The sequence below is a fragment of the Hyaena hyaena genome, unplaced genomic scaffold (assembly GCF_003009895.1).
Source record: "Hyaena hyaena isolate Hyena2069 unplaced genomic scaffold, ASM300989v1 scaffold_10, whole genome shotgun sequence".
In the NCBI taxonomy this organism is placed as follows: Eukaryota; Metazoa; Chordata; class Mammalia; order Carnivora; family Hyaenidae; genus Hyaena; species Hyaena hyaena.
In genome coordinates this window covers 7,165,615-7,185,897 of record NW_024080642.1, presented here as the reverse complement: position 1 = coordinate 7,185,897, position 20,283 = coordinate 7,165,615, and the positions used below count along the sequence as shown (strand labels likewise).

At 48.6% G+C, this 20,283-nt stretch overlaps 1 protein-coding gene across 1 annotated transcript in view; it reads left to right on the top strand.

Moving 5' to 3' along the window:
• Positions 1–20,283, top strand: part of SMG6 (SMG6 nonsense mediated mRNA decay factor) — a 229,888-nt gene that overhangs the window by 101,102 nt on the left and 108,503 nt on the right. The window contains exons 11-13 of the mRNA XM_039252642.1: positions 4,536–4,652; positions 6,245–6,413; positions 18,168–18,369. Of these exons, the coding sequence (XP_039108573.1) occupies positions 4,536–4,652; positions 6,245–6,413; positions 18,168–18,369 (488 nt within the window). The remainder of the gene's footprint in view (positions 1–4,535; positions 4,653–6,244; positions 6,414–18,167; positions 18,370–20,283) is intronic.

The window sequence follows — 20,283 nt, the reverse complement described above, 5'->3', positions numbered from 1 at the left end:
CCCCCCCCCCCCCCCCCCCCCCCCCAAACTGCCACAGGGAACTCTGTAGCCCAAACAGCAGCAGTCAAAAGATGCTCTCACTGCCCACTTCCTGTGCACTAGAGGTTTTGGTGGGCTGCTTAGGAACTGTGCCAGCCCTGTGTCTGACTGGTGACTGACTCATGAGAAAAGCAGCCTTATGTCTGAAAGATAAGAGCCAGCAAATCGCCTCCAGGTGGTGTTAGTTTGGAGGTGACTGACCATTCATTTCCTGTCTTTGGGAGGAGGCTGTGGGGAGGGAGTCAGTGAATAAGTGGTCTTGCCTGCATTTTTCTCCAGCTATTAGTGAAGCAAGCAAATAGTGGTTCTCCCTCCTGGAATGGCTAGTGGACCCCAGTGCCTGCTGAATCCGTCCGCTGCTGTCAGGGTACCAGACTTCTGTGTCATCCGTCCTGTGCCTCCCCGTCAGCTGTCTTCTCGTTCCCTTGCCAGGAAGTTGGCTGTGCGCATCAGGGAAACTCTGCTTGTTTCAGTGCTGCCAGATTTTTCTGTGACCAGCCAAACCCCGTCCCTCCTGGTACTAGTTTCCTCCAGATCTCTCCCTCACCTGGGATTTGAGCAGAAGCAATGGTTCTGAACCACTGTCTCTTGGCTGGGCACAGAGGGTCCAGGCAGGTGGGCTTGCCTCTCCCCCGCTCCCCTCCTGTCTCCCCCGCCTCCTGCCTCATTCCCATTTCCTGCAGGAGGATGCTTTGCCATCCTGGAGCCGTCAAGCACAGCTTTGCTTTGGCAGCACCGTCGCACACACACTGGTGGGAGAGGGGACGTGTTTATCACTTTTCCTGGAGATTATCTGTTTAAGCACTTCTCTGACAGTTACAATAACAAGGGCAGTGTGTTGTGTTTCCCAGCAGAAGGACACTTGCTGTTGAAAGATGTATAGCACTAATTAGAAATACATAACATCCGGCCACATGGCAGCCTTCTCCCGGCCGCTCCATTTCCTGATTTCATACAACTTTGACGACAGTTGGTTTATGTTTTCCATGAACACGTTCTGAGAAAAATGAGAAAGTCTCCCTGTTACATAGGAGTGAGAAGAATATTTCTGCCCGAGCAGGTATTTGGGCACAGGAATTGGGGGAGCTGTGGTCACCTGCCCATCCGAGAGCACGTGGGAAGGGGCAGAATCAAGTTCAGACCTCAGGTGACTTTCTTGGTAAGAAATATTTCCGTCTGACTTGCTTAGCCAAAACCATCCCCCTAAACCCTTGAGCAAGCCTGCTTTTGGAAAGAAGGGGAAAGGCTGTTTCACAGTGTTAATGAGTTCCTCAGCTCATGTCAGGCTCCTGCTACCTGACACCGAGCCAGAGGAACCCAGGCAAATACCAAGGCAAACAATGCTTTTTCCTTCCCCACCCCACATCGTTTGTCGGTCTGGCCCAGCCCAGCTCTGGGGATATGTATGGGCATCTGTCAGCCTGCGACCAGTTCCATAGCCCTCTCCCTGGATCGGTGGGTGCTGGGAATCGGCTGCTGTCTTAAGACTCAGTTGCATGAGAATGAGTACTTCTCAAGGAGTGGCATCTCAGGGCTTCTAGCCTGCAAAGCCTAAGTAAGGCAAAGAGTATCTCTGAAGATGCCATAACACTTAATACATTTCTCACTGGAGGCACTGGGTCTGCATTGCCATGGTTACTTAGGTAAATAGCAATTTTTTCACCCAACTGAAAGATCCTAAGGTTGCAGGGCCTCTGTTTTATTGGTAGCTGTGTTCTCCACAATACCCAGCACAGGGTAGAGCTCACTGTAGATGCTTGGTGTGTGCTTGTGGTACCACAGAGCCATGGAGGAGGGCAGGCCTCCCCCAAGCTGCTCTCTGTGACATGGTCATAAGACTGATGGACCCCCCAGGCATTCTGACCCCCATATAGCTGTGCTACCACCACCTGCTTGATCAGAGCAGTACAGCTTACTGATCTGTACCTCCCCCAGACCAGTGCAGGAAGTACTGACAGGTCCTTTATGGAGAGGTGGAAAGAGTTGAAGGTTTAAGGTGCCATAACCATGGCTAAGAACAGAGTGTTCATGAGGGTGCCTTTTCAGCTGCTGCTCTGAGAGGTAGTTAAGCCCTTCTGCACTTGCAGCAAAGAGGTACCAGTTGTTGCTACCCTGCCTGGTGCCCAGACCTTATTGCAGGAAGCTTAAAAAGGGAGCCAACCTGGATTCCCCATAGGCCACAAGTGTCATTGTTTTTAAGCAGTTCATTCTCCCACTTTGAGCCCTAGTCCCAACTTTGCACTCTGAGAAATAACCTAGCTTGAGATTGCCATTTGTCATAAAAATAGAAATGAGCTTGGTGAAAGTAATCTCCCTTTGCCCATCTTAACCTTATCCAGGCTAATGAGAGTATCTTACTGTAGTCTTGGGCTTCTCAAAATGCCAGTCTCTTTGAGCTAAGACATCTTCATCCATGCCTTTTAAGGATGTTCCGTGTGCAGGTAGCTTCTTCCTAACATGCCCAGTTGATAAGGGGATACCAGTGTCAGCTACCAAGATGTGGCCTCCTCTTATTCTAGCTTCCTCTGTTCTGTACATCCTCCTCCAATCTGGGCCGGCCTTGTTGCTCATTAGAGGCAGGCTGCTGGCAGTGCTTGACAAGCGCCTGGGCTCAGCTGGGGCAGTACAGACAGTGCTGCTGCCCCTAGTTAGGGGTGGAGGGGAGAAGTTGGCAAAGTTTTTTTTTTAGGATGGCTTACACATCTTCCCCTTCCCTGATTTCTTTTTTTTTTTTAATTTTTTTTTTTTAATGTTTTATTTATTTCTAGGAGAGAGAGAGACAGTGTGAGCAGGGGAGGGTCAGAGAGAGAGGGAGTCACAGACTGAAACAGGCTCCAGGCTCTGAGCTGGCAGTCAGCACAGAGCCTGACGCTGGGCCCGAACCCACGAACCGCGAGATCATGACCTAAGCGAAAGTCGGACGCTTAACCGACTAAGCCACCCAGGCGCCCCAACCCCTTCCCTGATTTCTATACTCTTGCCCCTTGATTATTGGATGCTTGCATCTTGGTCTCTAGCAGAGGTTTGGGGTCTTACCAGAAGAAGAATGAGAGTGGTGACCTATTCTAATCACATGGGCTCTTACCACTTGCTTACCGCCTGCTGCAGTTGGCTTGGGAAGTTAGAGGGTGACGTTTGGGACCAGTGGGCATCTGGAGGGATGGCAGGAAAGCCACAATAGATGAATACTTTGCTGCAATGATGCTATTCATATGTTGGGGCCTTCTGAGCAGCAGCCTGTTCCTTCTCACTCCCAGGGTTCTCTAAAGTGGTTTGGGGCTGGCTTTGTATACTCCAATCATGTTCGCTCCTGTGGCCAGGGCGGTTTGGAATTACTGTGGTTGTGTAGCATCTCCTGGAGTAAAGACTTCAATTAGGCCCCATTGACAAGACTAGTGTCAATGAGGAAAAAGTCAAGAGGGCTTTCCTCTGGCTACTGAGGTTAAAATGTAGGCAGGCACAGAGATCAAACACGTGGCTAATTATCCTTTTAACACACGGAGATTCGATTCGGAGAGTTCTCATGTATTACAAAGGGAATTAACAGATTAGTTGCTGCTAGAGTAAGTGACGTGGGGCCCGATTCCATCTCGTGTGTGTACTGGGTGTCTCCCCCTCTGAGGCCACAGGTTGGATTGCTGCCTTCTGTTTGTCACCGATTCCTTTCAAGTCCGGGTGAGGTGGCTATCAGGGCGGGCCGCTGACAAGCAGGAGGTACAGACAGGGGTTTGAGAGCGTTTATGTCACTTCTGCCGAAGAATGGCTCTGGCCGCCACAAAGGTGGCTCCTTTCGCTGACCTGCAGCCAGAATGAAGTTAACCAGGCTAAGAAAGTGAGGGGGAGAAGGTGCTGGTATCGGGAGCCAGATTTATTTTTTAGCCCTAGGGGAAGGAATTTGTGAAAGACAAAAAAAAGTACTGCTGGCTAAGTGCTTATTGTATGCTCATTTTCCTATGCAAAATTAACTTATTCAGTTAAAATAGGTTATTTGTAAGTGGAGGAGTAACAGGAGGTAAGGATGGAACCAGAGTTTGGCGATTCAAGAAGATAATTTAAATTTGTGTTTTTCTGATCTTAATTGATGTTTGTAGTCTTGCTATCTATACATTAGACAGACTGAGTTAATTAAATGGGACCTCTTGTTGCTATAGCTTCAGATTATTAGTAGCCTACTAAACACAGAGACCTGCAGCTCTGGCTCAGACTGTCTACCCTGGGGCACCTGGCCTTGGGGAGGTGACACAGAGTTTACACGGAGGTCCTATAATAAGGTTATCAAGTGCTTACCCATACACCAACCATTGTGGTACGTGCTTCATGTGCAGGGTTTTATTTAGCCTTACAGCCAGCCTTTGAGAGAGGAAATATTACCGGTCCTAGTCTCAGATGAGGAAAGGGAGCTGAGTGATATGACTGAGGATGTGCACCTAGCATGGTAGGAAAGAGTAGCCCTTGGCCCCCAAGGCACTGATGGAGTGTCATCTGCCTCTCCTCAGACTGCTTCTCGGAGGAGTGTCGCTCTGTGATCCAGGAGCAAGCAGCAGCGCTGGGCCTGGCCATGTTTTCTCTCCTGGTGCGGCGCTGCACCTACTTACTTAAGGAGTCTGCCAAAGGTAAGAAGATGAGGGGCCCCCTGACAGATGGCCTTTCCCCTACCTGGGCCCTGTCCAGACAAGCTCAGGATGCTACGCTGCTTTCTCAGCGTCTCTTCCGTCTATTGATTCTTCCTCTTCCCCGTACCCCCTCTTCCTTCTGCCCACGTAACTAGTCCCACCTCCTTTTGCATTCTGTGTACCTCCGTGGCCCTCTGTCCTTGGGGGAACTATCCCCTCCCCCCTTTCTCTAGTAGTTAAGATTTTCACTGTACCTAAAGCTGCTGTGGGTTCCTGCAACTTTAGAAAACCAGCAAAGAGCGTTTCCTTTTTTGTTCGTAATTGATGTTTTCGTTTCCCCTCTCTACCTCTGTGTCCTTCTTTGTCTGGTACTGGTGAGTGCTATAACCAGTGTGGACCAGCCATCTTGTGAGACTCACTGAACCAGAGCAGGGGCTCTTTTTAGCCTTGTGTTAAGTGATGTCCCCATATCCATTAAGGCTGCCCGTAGAAATCTAAGCCTGATTGCCGAGCCACGTAAGGTAGGGCTGAAGGTTGCCCCTTTCTCTCAGCTCCTGGATCAGTATTAGTGCGTATTGAGACCCCACTGTTGTCCTTCTGCCTCTTCAATTTTGGAGGTGCTTCCAGACCCTGGAGCTGCTTTTTTTCAGGGAGGGTTGGGGGTAACTTTTTGTTTTGAAGCAGTCTCAAATATATAGAAAAGTTGCAAGGGTAATACAAAGAAGTCTTATATACACTTCACCCAGATTCCCTATTTGTTCACATTTTACCATAGTTGCCTTAAGTTCTCTCTCTCTCTCTGTATACACGCAGACATTTATGCTTATTATTATTTTTGTCCTGAACCATTTGATTGTAAGTTGTAGACATGTTAGACCTTTACCCCCAAATACTTGACTAAATGTTTCCGAATAACAAGGACATTCCCTTACATGACAGTGCGGTTATCAAAATCAGGAAGCCAACAATGATATAGTACTGTTCTCGAAGCTACAGACTGTATTGAGTTTGTATCAGTGTCCTGAAAAAAAGTCATTTTCTGGTCTCAGACCCACTCCAGGATCACACATTGCAGTTTAGATGTCGTGTCCATTTTAGTTTCCTTCAATCTGGAATCGAATGGTTTCTTTAATGCTTTCTCAGTCTTTCTTTGTTTTTCGTGACCTTGACATTTTTGAAGTGTGCAGGCCACTTACTTTTTCAAATGTCCCACAGTTTGGGTTTCTCTGATATTTCCTCATGGTCAAGTTCAGGTTATGCAGTTTTGGCAGGAACTCTGGTGCCATGTCAGAGCTGTGCTGAAGGAAAGCCTAAGGGGGGTGGAGGGGTTGGCGGCCAGAGTGGCGACTTCAGCCAGGCCACAGGTGGAGCAGAAACAGCTGTCTGCAGGGGCAGACCCAGTGCACTGGTTCTCTCTTTGTCCTGCTTTTCAGAATCCTCTTAGGTGCTGGCACTTGTCCTCCGCTTCTGGGCCCAGCTTTCCTGTGGACTTGGTCTCCCTTCCCTAAGAGCTTGCTGCCGTCCCAGCGCCCCAGGCCTCGCTCGTGGGCCACAGCAGACCTAGGCCCAGTTCTCACCCTTTGCCTCTGCAGCTCAGCTGTCCTCTCCTGAGGACGAGGATGACCAAGATGACATCAAGGTGTCTTCCTTCGTCCCGGACCTGAAGGAACTGCTCCCCAGTGTGAAAGTCTGGTCAGACTGGATGCTCGGCTACCCAGATACCTGGAACCCTCCACCCACGTCCCTGGACCTGCCTTCACAGTGAGTCGGCCTGTCCGTTCCTTCGGCACTGCTGACCTGGCCCGCCTGTGCCCTCACGGCTCCCCTCCCGGTCTCCGTGTGTCATCCCCCCATCCACCGCCTGCTTGTTCTCTCGTCCCTCCTCATTTGAGCTGTGCTTTTCCCCTTCCTTGAACACCATCCTTGTTCCCTGACGCTTTAGGCTGTTGTCTCTTGTTCTCCAGTCCGTTCCTCTTCCTCTCAGTCTGTCCTCCTCTCTCACTGTGAAGCTTGCTGTTTTGTTCGCTGTCCTTGCTCTTGCTCTCGCACTCTCACTTCATCTTGTTCATGCCCCCCGTCTCTGTAGCAGCCTCTCGAGTCTGGTCATGTGTCAGTGGTGTGAGGAGAGGCCTTGTCTCTTACTCTCCCTTCTAGTGTTGTCTCCACGTGTCCCTCAGGCTGCGTCCTGCTGCTGCTTGGGCCATCTTCCTCATGCTGCTGCCTGCGCCTTCCTCTTACATGTTGTGATGTAAGAGGAGGGTGACTGCACACACTTCCGTCTTTCGTTCACATCATTTCCCATCTCCTTGTCTCTGGGTGTCAGTGTGCTGTCTGTCAGAACATTTGTCGGTGTGAGGTGTGTTAGTCTAGGGAGTGTGTGTGTCTACCTGGGGTGTGTTTGTGTAGATCTGTTTGTTTGTGTGACTTCTTTCCTTCTTTTTAAAAATTGTGGTAAAACATGTATGTAACAAAATTTGTCATCTTAACCATTTTTAAGTATACAGTTCAGTGGTATATCATATTTACATAGTTGTGTAACCATGCATGGCTATTTCTTACGTCCATATCTGTGTGTGGGTTCTGTCTCTGTGTGTGCCTCTTTGGCTCTGGTTGTCTGTGTGTGTGTCTCTGGGGGGGGTCTGTGTGTGTCTGTCTAGGGGTCTGTCTAAGGGTCTTTGGTGTACCTGTCCATGTCTGTCCATGTATATGTGTCCGTATGTTGCTATGTGCTGTGTCTGTATCTGTGTCTGTGTGTCTGTCTATTCTTGGGTGTAGGGGTCTCTTTGCAGGGCTCATGTGTCTCCATGAAGGGTCTGTTTCAGTGTGTGTCCCTCTCCATCTCCATGTCTGTCTGTGTCTCTCTCTGATTCTAGGTCCATGTCAGTTCATGTGTGCTGTAGTCCTGTCCATGTCTCTGTGTGTGTGACTGTGTGCCATGGGAGTGTGTGTATATGTTCCTGAATATCTGTGTTCAAGACTGTGTGTGTCTGTGTCTGTGCTTGTCCATGACTGTGTCTCTGGGTGTTGGTCTGCATCTGTTTGTCAGAATGCAAATTTCTGTGTATGTGGGTCTGCCTGTATCTACCTGCCTCGCCTGTGTCTCCCTGCCTGCTTCACCTGTTGCCTGCCTGTCTCTGCTTGTCTTGGCTTGTTCCTGCCTGCTTGCCTCTGTTTATCTGCCTCTGGTGTTTGTGTGCGTCTGTATCAGGGGTCAGCAAACTATGGCCCATGAGCTAAGAATGGTTTACATTTTTTTTTTAATGTTTTTATTTATTTCTAGGAGAGAGACAGCGTGAGCAGGGGAGGGTCAGAGAGAGAGGGAGTCACAGACTGAAACAGGCTCCAGGCTCTGAGCTGGCAGTCAGCACAGAGCCCGACTCGGGGCTCGAACCCACGAACCGCGAGATCATGACCTAAGCGAAAGTCGGACGCTTAACCGACTAAGCCACCCAGGCGCCCCTGGTTTACATTTTTAAATGGCTGGGGGGAAAAAAAAAAAAGAATACTATTTCATGACTTGTGAAAATTATTAGGAAAGTCAAATCTCCGTGTCCATGAAGTTGCACTGGAACGCAGCCATGCTTGTTTGTGTATACTTTGTTGATGGGCGCTTTCACACTGCAACAGCAGAGCTGGGACTTACAGCAGAGGCATTACGGTCTGCAAAGCCTAAAATGTTTACTCTAGCCCTTTGTAGAAAGTTTGCCGGCTCTTGGTCTGTATCTATGTTCCCATTGTTTTCTTGTGTTAGCGTCACTTTGTGCGTTCACATTTGCACAGTAGTTTCTTGGTGTGTGTGCATTTTGGTGCCCATTTCTGGTCAGCTCTGTTAATTGTCCATCTCTCTCCCACCCCCTTTCTGTTCCTCTCTTCCTGTCTCTACCTCTGCCTATCTCTCCTTTTCCTCTCTCTTTCTCTCGCCCCCCTGCCTTGTGCTCTGTCTTGTGGTCTCTAGCAGGTGCAGCATACTCAGCCCCGGGTAAGGCGCTGGGAGAGGGTGTGTGTTTGGGAGCGCACATCCTTAGCCAGCACGCCATCGTTCTTCTCCACTGCCCTTCTCTGGGAGGGGTGCATACTGGAGGCTAGAGTATGGAGATCGAGGCCACTGCCGATGGCACTGCTGGGAGTGGGGAGTGGTGCTTCTCTGGGCTGGGGCTGCCCACATCAGTCCCCTAGGCTCATGGGTGACCCACAGAGGGAAGGCTGCAGCAGAGGTTTCTGGCCAGTAGTTATTGACCTTTCTATGTGGACTGTCTGTCTCTTTCTCCCCTTTTCTTCCTCAAATTTCTTCCCTGTTCCTCATGCCAGAAAGCACCCCTGAACTATCAGGCCCTCTCTCCCCAGTTCCCTTCCAGCTCCAGCTCTGGAACTGTGGGTGATGCACACAGCATCGGATAGTTCTCTGCATTCTCCTGTGAACCTTCCTACATTCCCAGAATGCACCCCAGGCGGAGGCCTACTGAGCCAGGGTTGAGCCCTGAGTTGGGCACCTGGGACCACACAAAGGAATGGACTGATCTGCTGGCCAGAAGCAGCTGTTTCTCAGCAGTGTTCCCTAAAGAGTTAACATATACAGCTTCAGACTTTTCAGGCCATTAATCTATAATGCCGACTAGGCACTTTGCAGTTTTGGAAAGAAACTGACAAGGAAGGGCTCAGCTCTCCAAGTGTCTGAAGCCACTGCTTCTGAGCATGTACAGGGGTCACAGAGTGTTCCTCCCTTCCTCTTGGGAGATGGGGAAGCAGACCATCTGTCCCTGGAGCTTGCACCTTCCCTGGGTCACCTCACCTCGCAACCACAGGTCCCTTAGATATGGTCCACCCAGCCCCTGTTTATCCATATCCCGGCCATCTGTCCTGTTAATGCTCTTCTGTGACCTGTCTCCCTTTATCCCTCCTCCCTCTCCCATTCCCTTTGGCTTTTGTTTAGCTGAGGAAATAGAAAGCTCACGCAGGAAGTGCTGGGCCTCATTTGCTTGAGGTGCTGAGTATGTTTTCTCTTTGGATGCTGTAGCAAATGGCCCGTTGCCGGCATATGCAAGCTGCTGCCCATCTTTGGGCAAGGGCTCAATCTGCAGCTGGGCACGTGGTCCAAGCTACAGCCGTCCCTAGCTAGGCTTCACCTCCAAGGCCACGGAGAGGCAGAGGCGGTTGGGACACTTGAACAGATTTGCTTTTTCTTTTCAGACCGTTCTTCACAGGGGGGGCAAATTTGACCAAATAATATATTGAATCTGATTGCCTAGTAAATAAGTTCCTGTAGCAATGGGCACCACCAGTCTAGGCTGGAGCAGCCAGTGTGGTAAGAGAACAGAGTCCCCTCTGCACTCTCTCTGCCATCAGGATTAGTAGCTGGTTGTCTCTGGAATGCAAGTATAAGTGTAAAGGAGGAGCTCTGCTGTCTTGGGGCCTGGCCACAAGGCATGGTGGTTTGAGGACTGGGGCCTCTGTTGGACAGAGCAAACCTGGCCTGCCCACCGCCGAAGGTAGTCCCACCTCATAGCTGTCAGGTGCTGGAAAAGTGGAATGAGAATTTACTTCCCTCCTTTCCGGTTTCTCTTATAGCTGCCTAACGCTCACTGAGTAAGTACTGTGGTGGAGAGATTGGCACGGTATGGTGGTTCTCTTATGTTCACTGATCTTTCATACTCTGGAGCCTTTTCTTTTAAGGCCATAGGGAATAACACACTCCAGATAGTTCTGCAGATGTCAGAACAGTAGTCCCCGTGACACTCTTAAGGTCTGTGTGCTGATCTTCATTTTGGAGATTTTGGGAATGCTCTCAAGAGACTAGGAAGGAAATGGTTTCTACCTGACACCTCTCCTTTGCATGTTTTCTTTGGTTTTTGCCTGCATTTGTTCTCTGCAAAGACAGATCCATCCTTGATCCTAACATAAGGTGATCAGATAGCCTGTGTTTCAATTTACCTCTCCTCCAGAAACCCTCATTCCCAGATTGTCTCCCTAACCTACTTGAACCCTTAATTAATCTAGCTCCCTTTGTTCCCTCCCTGTCTGTCTTTCCCTTACCTTTCTTCCTTGTACGGTTAGAGAATCGAGAATCATACCAAAGCTTTCTTAGGGGAATTCCAAAGCTCATCATTAGTCTCCTTTGCCCATTTTCCTCTTCTTTCCACTCAAATCTACTTTCCCTTGGCAGTAGCCTCCTAGCACATATGGAACACATAGGATGGTGACGACACTGCAGAGTGATAAGGGCAAGATTTCAGGGCCACTTGTGTCTTCTCACACAGTGGTACTAGTAGGTATGTGTGTTGGAGTCAGCATGTGGGTAGGTTGACTTCCCATTTGTACCTGTTAGGAGTTGTGATAGAATGCTTTATATCCCAAGAGATTTTGGTGTAGAGGATTGTAGCAGAGTGTGGAAAGTTGCCTTGCGTTGCTGTAAAAGACAGTGTAGTGTGGTTTGGTCTATTTAGAACAGACCACAGTGTTTGAAGGGACCATCTACTTGTGGGGTGTGGGGGAGGAGTGGGGAACGTGGTTTCTGCACTAGGCCTCTCATTAGCAGGGGTGGGGGGTAGCTGCTCCCCACTTTACCACGTGAGCACGAAGTAAGCCATGACTGTCAGGTGATGGAGAGGAGCAGAGCAACAGGCTTTCACGAGCCTAAGCATAGTGACCCCTCACACCCCAAGACCTTTGGCAAGCTAGGGCAGCGGGACAGCCTACCTCATTTCATAGTCTCTGCTGAAGCCAAATCTTCCCTCATCTTGATCTCTAGTTCTCAGTAAGTGAAAGAGTCAGGGGACTTTGAGAACATCCAAACCTAGCCCAGCTGTGGCAGTTGGTTTATTGCTTTCAGCTGGTACTTGAACCCAGGTCCTGGTCTTGGAGGCTTTCCCAGGTTTAATCCCCAGAGCTTTCTCTGCAGCTGTATGACACTGCGCTGACCCCGAATGAGGATAGGAAAATAGAACCAGTGCCAAGCCAGAGTCTCTTTTTCATTTGGAGTCTGGCTGTCTGCCCATGACCAGGGTTACATAATGGGAAACATAGCTGGGGCTCTGGAGAGCCCGCGTTTCACCAGGCTGCCCAGACCTTCGCATTCTGATGCTATATATCTTCCTAATTGTAGCTCCAATGCATTTATCACACTGTTGGATTGGAGTACTGTTAAAAAAAGAAAAAAAAACCTCCAGAAATTCCTGGACTTGCTACTTTCCATGGCTTGTCTTGTATAGTCTACAGAGCATGCTGGAAAAGGCTTGTAGGGAGCCCTGTGAGTCCTGTCACATAGGGAGATGTAGGGATGTGTACGGAGTATGCAGTAAGCTCATTTCCTCAGGGAGCCTACGTGTGTTGACCCTGTAGATGAGATAGAAATTCTTGAGTTAAAAAACAGCTAGTTCACTCACCCTGACAGGGCAGGTCTGAAATAAGAACTAATCCCAAGTCTAATCGGCACCCCTTCAAGGACGCTTAATACGTCTTCCCAAAAGGGCATTTTAGGAGGTCACTAAGTAATAGTCCATCAGCACTTCCCTGAAGGAAGTGGTGGTGACTGTGGGAAGCCCCTTTGCTACCCTGGCTCCCCACCCAGTCTCCTTGGCTCCGGATTGGGGCGTCAGCACTACAGCCTGGCACCAGGGGGTTCCTCTTCCTCCAAGTGCTGAGTGTGAGGCACACGTGATCTCTCCCACGACAGGAGCCTCTGTCCCCTCCCAACTCTTCTCACAGGACTTGTGAGAGGAAGGGGTGTTGGCCTAAGGCTCCAGTCTGACCCCAACAGGGTACAGCAACTGACCCCAGGGAGAGTACTTTCCAGCTCGGGGCTGAGGTTATTTGGGTCCAGTGTGTGCTAAACTAAGAAGACGTGTTGGAGTGGTTACAGCTAAAAACTTAGGCAGGAACCGTGAGAATCCGCACCAGGGAGGCCACTGAGGGCTCCACTCATGCCGTGGAGATGTTGAGGTCCCTCAGGGGCTGCTCTTTCCCAAACACACAGTGCTGATGGGTTTAACACACCATAGTGATACAACAGAGGCTATACATGTTGAACGTAGCTTGGGAAAACTGCAATCAAATAAGGCACTGACCTAGATAGAGGTTGAGGGAGGCACAGTAGAGGTGCTTGAGAAAGCCTGGAATGAGGTTACTGTGACCTGTCGTTGGCCATAGGGCTCCAGCTGCACTGCTTAGAACATGAAGAAGTTTATATTCTTCATGGAGTAGTGCATGGTGACTGGACTTCAGAATTAAATTTGCCCTGTTGGGCAAAATTCGTTTAAGTTGGACACTCTCCCAGGGGCCCAAGTTGACTTGTTTGTATAAACTAGAAAGGCAGAAGGGATTATCTTTTACTGAGTCTTCTCTTTAGTGGTCACCTAATAAACAGCTGTTATTCTTGGAGGATGATATCCTGCTGCCCATGTCTTAACTTCTAAAACAGTGATCTCTGACACCTTGTCTCCTCTTCATATCGTGGTGGCATCTGGAAAATACACTGTAGTTCCTAATCTCAGAGAGCTGCAAAGATTCCCACCACCCTCACCTCCACCTCATCCCTGAGCCTTTTGAGCTACTTAGCATTGATACCAGACCAGATCCTCAGCCCACTGAAAACAGAATTGGCATGACATCTCCACTTTTAGGGGCTTCCAATGCTATTTAAGCCCAGGTTCTATTCTTTTGACTCTGCCAATCCTGTTGGATTCATTCAGGTCCATTTCTGCTATTAGCTGCTAACCGCCTGCAGTTTTCTCCAGTCGGGTGGGAAGTCCTTGGGGCTACAATGGTCTCATGTTGGCCATTGAACCCCATGTGGAGAGTTGTGGGCTGGAATATAATGATCCATAGGCAAACAAGTTTTTAAAGGTGCATGTGGCATATCTTAAGAGCATTTCTCCTGTTGTGGCCTTTTGTCTCTGTAGTCCATGGGCTTTGTCTTTTTCAGCTTTCTTGTGTCTCGTTTCTGTGCCACCTTGGCTACATTTCCAAGAGCTCTTCATCCCAGAAACCAAAAGACCCAACTTGTTTCCCATCTGTACTACAACTCTGATCTTCCATAGCTCTGAAACACAATGCAGGGCTTCTTCTCACTCAACTCTTTCCGGGTTTGTTCTGCAGCTGTGGAGTTTGAATGTTAGTGTTTAAACAAGCTGGTATTACACAGGAAATGGCCACCTCCACAGGCCCCTACAGACTTGTAACATGGGGTCATTGTACTTGATATTAATCACCAGTCAGCCTGTTTCCCCAGTAAAAATATGAAGGGGTGTGTGAGGGCTCCGTCCTCCTTAGACTTGCCAGAAGGATGGCCTGAGCCCTGGTTGGACCTTAGCACTCCACTCTCCAAACTGTCTCCCTCCCTTGGCCCCGCCCCGGATGGAACTTGCAAAAAAGTTCTTACCTGACCTCCTCCCTATAAAGCTGGCAGATCTGCCTTTCTTTCTGAGTTCTAGGAGGGAGATACATTGTGGTATAACTTGCTCACCTATCACACACCTTAACCTTTCTGGTGTTGAATAACACCTTGTGTGAGAAAACTCCAAAAGCACAGGAACACAGAAACCTATTAGTCTGTCTGACACCAAGGCTTCTCAGTTCTTTGGACTGAAGCTGCTTTCCTAGGGCTGTATGCAGAAACAACTCCAGCCTGAAGGGTTAATCTGATTCCCCAAGTCAGTATCCCCCAAACAACCAGCCATGAGTGTGTGTTGGTTCATTTCTGTGAAATGTGTTTCCCCAGTCACCTGGGCTGGCCTGGGCTGCATTGTATCGGCCAGCAGCTGCACTGCACTCAAACTGACAGCTACATTAAACTTTGGAATTCTGAGGCAATAAAAAGTAAATTAACTCTTATTTTTTTCCTTTCCTGGTGGAGTAAGTAAATGCATGTCTGTAGGGAAGTGAGTGAGCCTTGGTCCTGAGTACATACCTCTAACTAGCCACTGCTGGTCTGTCCCAACCTAGGATCTGGTGTTCAGACTCCAGCCAGGGGTCTGCTTTCCTGGTGTGTGGTGTTTCTGTGGGGTGGGGCCAGTGGGTCACCCAGCAACTGCTGATCCTTGCTCACTAATCATTTTACAGCTGCTTGAGAGGTTCCCTTGTCACCATTCTGAGAGCCATAAATGGACTCGTTGGACACAGTTTCATATTCTCTGACTGCTTTGTGTCTGCTTGGTAAAGACACATCCTAACTTTCGTGGGATTTTGTGGGCTCTGGGAGCTTCCCCAAAGTATGAGTTGGGACAAGAACGAGCCAGAGCCACTTGCCCAGGCTCATAGCATTCTAGAGGGTCTATTTAGAGCCAAAGGTTATTTGAGATTGTCTGAAAAACCTTTTGGAGAGTCATTTCCCCAGTGTTTCTAGAAGATTAGGGAAAAGCCCCTCTTAGCCACCAGAGTTTGACTTTGGGCTCCTTGGCCCAAGGTGAACCTCGAACCCTTAGAACCCAAGGGGTGAAGGCTGAGAGGCACTCCTAATTGGGGACAAGGAGCTAGAGCAGGAAATCGCTAAGCTTTTCCCCTTCTGTTGGGACAGGAAACCCTATGTTCACCCACAGAATTGACCTCTCAGCCTGGAGGCCTAGTTGAGGGTAAGCTGAAGTGACGATGCCCAGGTTCCAGGAATTACCTCATCCTTCTGCAGATGCCTTAGCTTTTGAGTTCAGGCATCTCACCTAGTTTTTCTAAGTACTTCTTTCTTTTAGAACTAGTTTCCTGCTACTCCCCTTCCCCTCCCTCTGTGGAGAGTCACCATACGCTGCATGTGTGCCTGGTCAGTGTGTTTATGTCCATGTATGACAGTAAGAGAGGAGATAACCGGTGATGAAATGTGAAGTGATCTCGGGCAATCCCGCTGAGATACCAGAAGAAAGCAGCTACTCAGAATCAGAGTCCAAACACAAGACCAGTCTGAAAGGATTGGGACAGAAATGACCTTTCATTGAAGCATTTTGTGTATTCCCTTGGTTCTGCTTAGTCTAGCATGGCCCTTGGGCCCCTTTTTCATTCTGAGTTGGGAACTCAGGACACTTCCTATGTCTTTTGGCACCAGCTGCTATCTTACAAACCCGCACTGGGGTAGGAACTCTCCTCTACTTTGTTTTTGCAGTGAGCCTTAAGGTCTTGGCACAAGGTGGGTGGTAATGGGCAAAAGGCAGCTGTGGGCAGGGGTCCCTAGTGATGGCCAGCAGTCTCTGGGAGGAGTCAGTTTTGGTTTATCTGAGCCTTAGGGGACAGGGGAGCATGGTAATGAGAACCACATGGTACCACATATTTCTTCGTCTTGGATCCAAGATGGTAGGGGTGGGAGGATGAGAGAGGGATGTGGGGCCTCCCACTGTGGCAGCCGTGGGTAATTTTCTGCTGCCTCTCCCCAACTGGGGATGCTGCTGCCCACACCTCCCCACCCTCAACTACGTCCTGAAGCAGTCAGGTCCTTGACCTGCACAGCACCAACCAAGGCCCCCAAGCCAAGAATTCAGCTGGGAGACTTTTCACCTTCTTCCTTCTCACTGTCGTCTTTCCTGTTTATTTTCCAAATTGCTGCTCTGCAGCCGAGCAGTGCCTGTTGGCCAGAGCTCACGAGCGCTGTGGGATTGGACTCAGGCAGTGGGCTCAAGTGGCCAGCAGGGCACTGGGGGAGGAAGTGGGGAGCTGGAAGAGCCTCCCTGTGCGTCTCCCATGGGCAGCGCTAACCTCGGAGGCGGCCCTGAGCAGCCCTATCACATCCGGTGCTTGTCTCTGCAGCCGGGACTGGAGGATAAACTATCAGAGCTGTGGGGCAGTGCATCATTCCTCTTATTATTTTCTTCTCTGCAGATGGGGTCGTGGAGAGTTCAGTTCCTTTTAACCCTCCAAGTTCTGTTTATTCTACAGCTGGTAGCCTCAATGCCGCGTTTCCCATTACATCACAAAGGGGCTCAGGCAGATCTCTGCACAGAAACGTGTTGCAACTGTTTATTTTTTTCCATATTTAAACATTTCTGACAGCCAAACTCAGCTGAGCCAAAAGATGGAGCTTTGTGAATGAGTCTGGTTGTCGGTGTCTGTGCAGAGAGAAGGCTTTAGAAAACTCTTGTCCCTCCTGTGATTCTTCCCAAACATGTTCTTTTTCCTGGGCAAAGCCTGTGAAGCAAGTTACTTCTGCAGTACACGTGTGTTGATTATGTGCTGTTGTGTGATTAATGGGGCTGTGTTCCGCCTGGTTCCCAGGACACTCTTGAAAACAAGATGTTTCATTTCATTGCCTTTTCCTAGTGCAGTGATTACAGTAAATAAACCAGTGCAGGCTCCTTCCACCTGGAGTCAGTCAGGGAGTCCCCACACCCTACTCCACTTTCTCCCCCAGCATCACCTTCAGTGGCATGTCCCTTGCATGCCCTCTTTTCTGCCATCTCCCAAAGGCTCCTAGTCTACAGGAGAAACAAATTGCTTAAGGCTGAGGCCCCTCCCTAGCAGATTTGGCTCATGCGCAGTAACTCCTCTGGGAAGATTCCAGGATGTAGCTCATTCCGTAGCTCTCTTTGCTTCTTGCCTCTTGCCACTCCACCTCTTGACCCTAATTGTAAAGCTTCTCTTTGTAATTCTCCTATGCAACTCACTCCTTTTGAAGTACAACTTAGCATCCACAGGGTGTGAAAACTGGGACAGTCCCAGGCAGACGAGAATGGTTGGTCATCCTGTGTCTAACCTTCCACAAATGAGGGAGAGGTGGAGGGGGTGTGGGATGGCCAAGACAGCACTGATACTGGTTCATCTGCTGAGATTCTTGGGAAGCTTTACTGTCCTGGGATGCTGTTGGTGGGCCAGGAATGAGGTTTTTGTTGGTGTGTGTGTGTGTGTGTGTGTGTGTGTGTGTGTGTGTGTGTGTGTTGAATTCCAGTATAATTATGATACAGTGTTATATTAGTTTCAGGTATACAATATAGTGATTCAACAGTTGTATACATTACTCTGCTCTCATCAAGATAAGTGTACTCTTAATCCCTATTCACCTATTTGTGTTTTTGTTTGTTTGTTTGTTTTCCTGCTTATTTAGAGGAAGAGATTTCTAAAGCTTATGGGGGGAAACCCACATGACTCTTTCCATGGTGTGACTGGCCCCTCTGGCTGTATGGGAGGAGGGGAGATTGGCGCTCCTGTTACTGTCTTGTGGCATATACTTGGCTGGACAGAAGTGGGGGAATTCTGGGAGCTGCCTCAGGCCCTGGGTGTCTAGAGTGTTTGAGTAAGTGTCTCAGGCACACTGTCTGGAAAGGTGACAGGACCTGCATTAGGCAACTGATTCTCTAAATTCTTTTTCCTCTCTGGTTAGGATTTAAAAACTCCCCCTAATCAATTTCAACTTGGCATAGATGGACACTTGCACGCCAGATTGCTGCCATAGATGCAATTTTGTACCCTAGCTTTTTGGGTAAGATTTCCTGGCAGATGCCAGCCATAGACAGCATTTGCCACCAGTACCTCCGTTCTCAGAAGTGCTTAAAATATTTTAACTGGTCCCTCTTTAGAGCTGTTCTTCTTTTCTTACCTTATTTCTCACAGGGTTGCTATGGATGTGTGGTCGATGCTGGCTGATTTCTGTAATATATTGACTGCGGTGAATCAGTCTGAGGTGCCACTGTACAAGGACCCGGACGATGACCTCACCCTTCTTATCCTGGAAGAGGATCGGCTTCTCTCGGGCTTTGTCCCCTTGCTGGCTGCCCCTCAGGACCCCTGCTACGTGGAGAAAACCTCGGATAAGGTCAGCCCCAGGCCAAACATCCCTCCCCATTCACCCCTCCTCTTAATTCTCCAGACTTTTTTATTCTTGGGAAGTTTTCTGTGCAAACGGAACATGATTAAGTCATTGAGAAGTGTGTTAAGGGAAAATATCGACCTTTTAGCCGCTGACATCCAGCTCTGTGTCCTGAAAAAAAAGCCCTCTCGACTTCCTTTGGTGTGTGTGTGTGCTCGCTGGCATGTTGTATATATGATCATTTCCTCACTTGTTTAAATAGTGCAGCTTGTGTTGGCAGTGCTCTCACTCGGCTCCAAATGGTTTGCATCATGCTTAAAGCACCCTCCTTCCTCCCCCCTCTCCTCCTTCCCCCCAGCCACAAAACTCTGCACTAGGAAAACAGCCAGGGCCTTTTCCCTTCTCTAAGGAGGAGAGTGATAAATAGGTGACTAGAGAGAAGCAGACACCATGTGTTAACTTACAAAAAAAGCTTTTAGGAATATGAAGCATTCCCCGCTGCCTGGTTTCTATTTTTCTTCCTCTAAAGACTGTGTTTTAACCTGAACTTTTTTCTGGTCTGTTTATAGAAAACAAAGCGTTGTGCCTGTTGCCCTGGTGGGGACTTGTGGAACTCTTAGTCTCAGCTTAACAGTTGGGTCTTTGGCCAGGTGTGGAGAGTAGGGCAGTCGGCTCTGCCGCGCATCCCTACGCAGCAGTGGCCAGGCTGGGGGAGTAGCACCCGCACGCCCTGGGAGCACAGTTTCCTGTGCTGGGCCAGGGAACCCTGTGTCTGACCTCATCACATGCCCTGGGGGAGAGGCCCTTGGGGTGGAGTCCTCAAGTGGCTTCTTAGGTGGAAGCCTTCTGACCTAGATGAAGTATAGAGACATAGGTAAGTGTTTTCTCAGAAAATGTCAGACAGTAAAAACTAAATCCCAGCCGTAAACTGAGAATATGAGAGATATTGTATTGAATATAAACTATTGCTATATTGAATATTTAAAATGTTTAAACATGTGCTTAGTAGGAAAGGATATATGTTCATTGTGGACAAGTAAATAAATAAATAAAAAGAAAGGAAAATTTATCTGCAGTCCTTTTACCCAGTTGTAACATCACTGTTATTTTTGCTCATCATAATCATATTTAACTTCTGGTGTACACACACATACTTTTTTTGTACAGAACTAGGGGTCATTATACATACTCTTTGTAATCTAATTTTTTCTTTTTTTTTTAATGTTTTTTTATTTTTGAGAGAGAGAGAGAGATGGCGTGCAAATGGGGGAGAGACAGAGTAAGGGGGAGACAGAATCGGAAGCAAGCTCCAGGCTCTGAGCTGTCAGCACAGAGCTCGATGCAGGGCTGGAACTCACAAGCTGTGAGATCATGACTTGAGCCAAAGTCAGATGCTTAACTGGCTGAGCCACCTAGGCAGCCCAGTAATCTGTTTTTTTCACTTAATAATTTTAAATGTATTCTTATATGAGTCATTTTTGATGATCACTTAGTATTCCTTTATATGCCAAGATTCCTTTTTAAATTTTTTTTGTTTTATTTTTGAGACAGAGACAGAGCACGAGTGGGGGAGAGGCAGAGAGAGAGGGAGACACAGAATCTGAAACAGGCTCCAGGTTCTGAGCTGTCAGCACAGAACCCAATACGGGGCTCGAACCCACGAACCGTGAGATCATGACCTGAGCCGAAGTCAGATGCTTAACCAACTGAGCCACCCAGGCACCTAGATATGCCAAGATTTCTTTAACCAGTCTTTGCTCTATTGAACCAAGGGACTATTCTCAATTTCTGCACTACTGTAACAGTGACGTGGTTCCTTATAGCAGAATTTTTGCATAGATTCCCTTTGGTTAAATGTATTGACTGATCAAAAACTCATACTTTGGATGCGTTGAGTGACTGATAGGGATCTTGGGAATG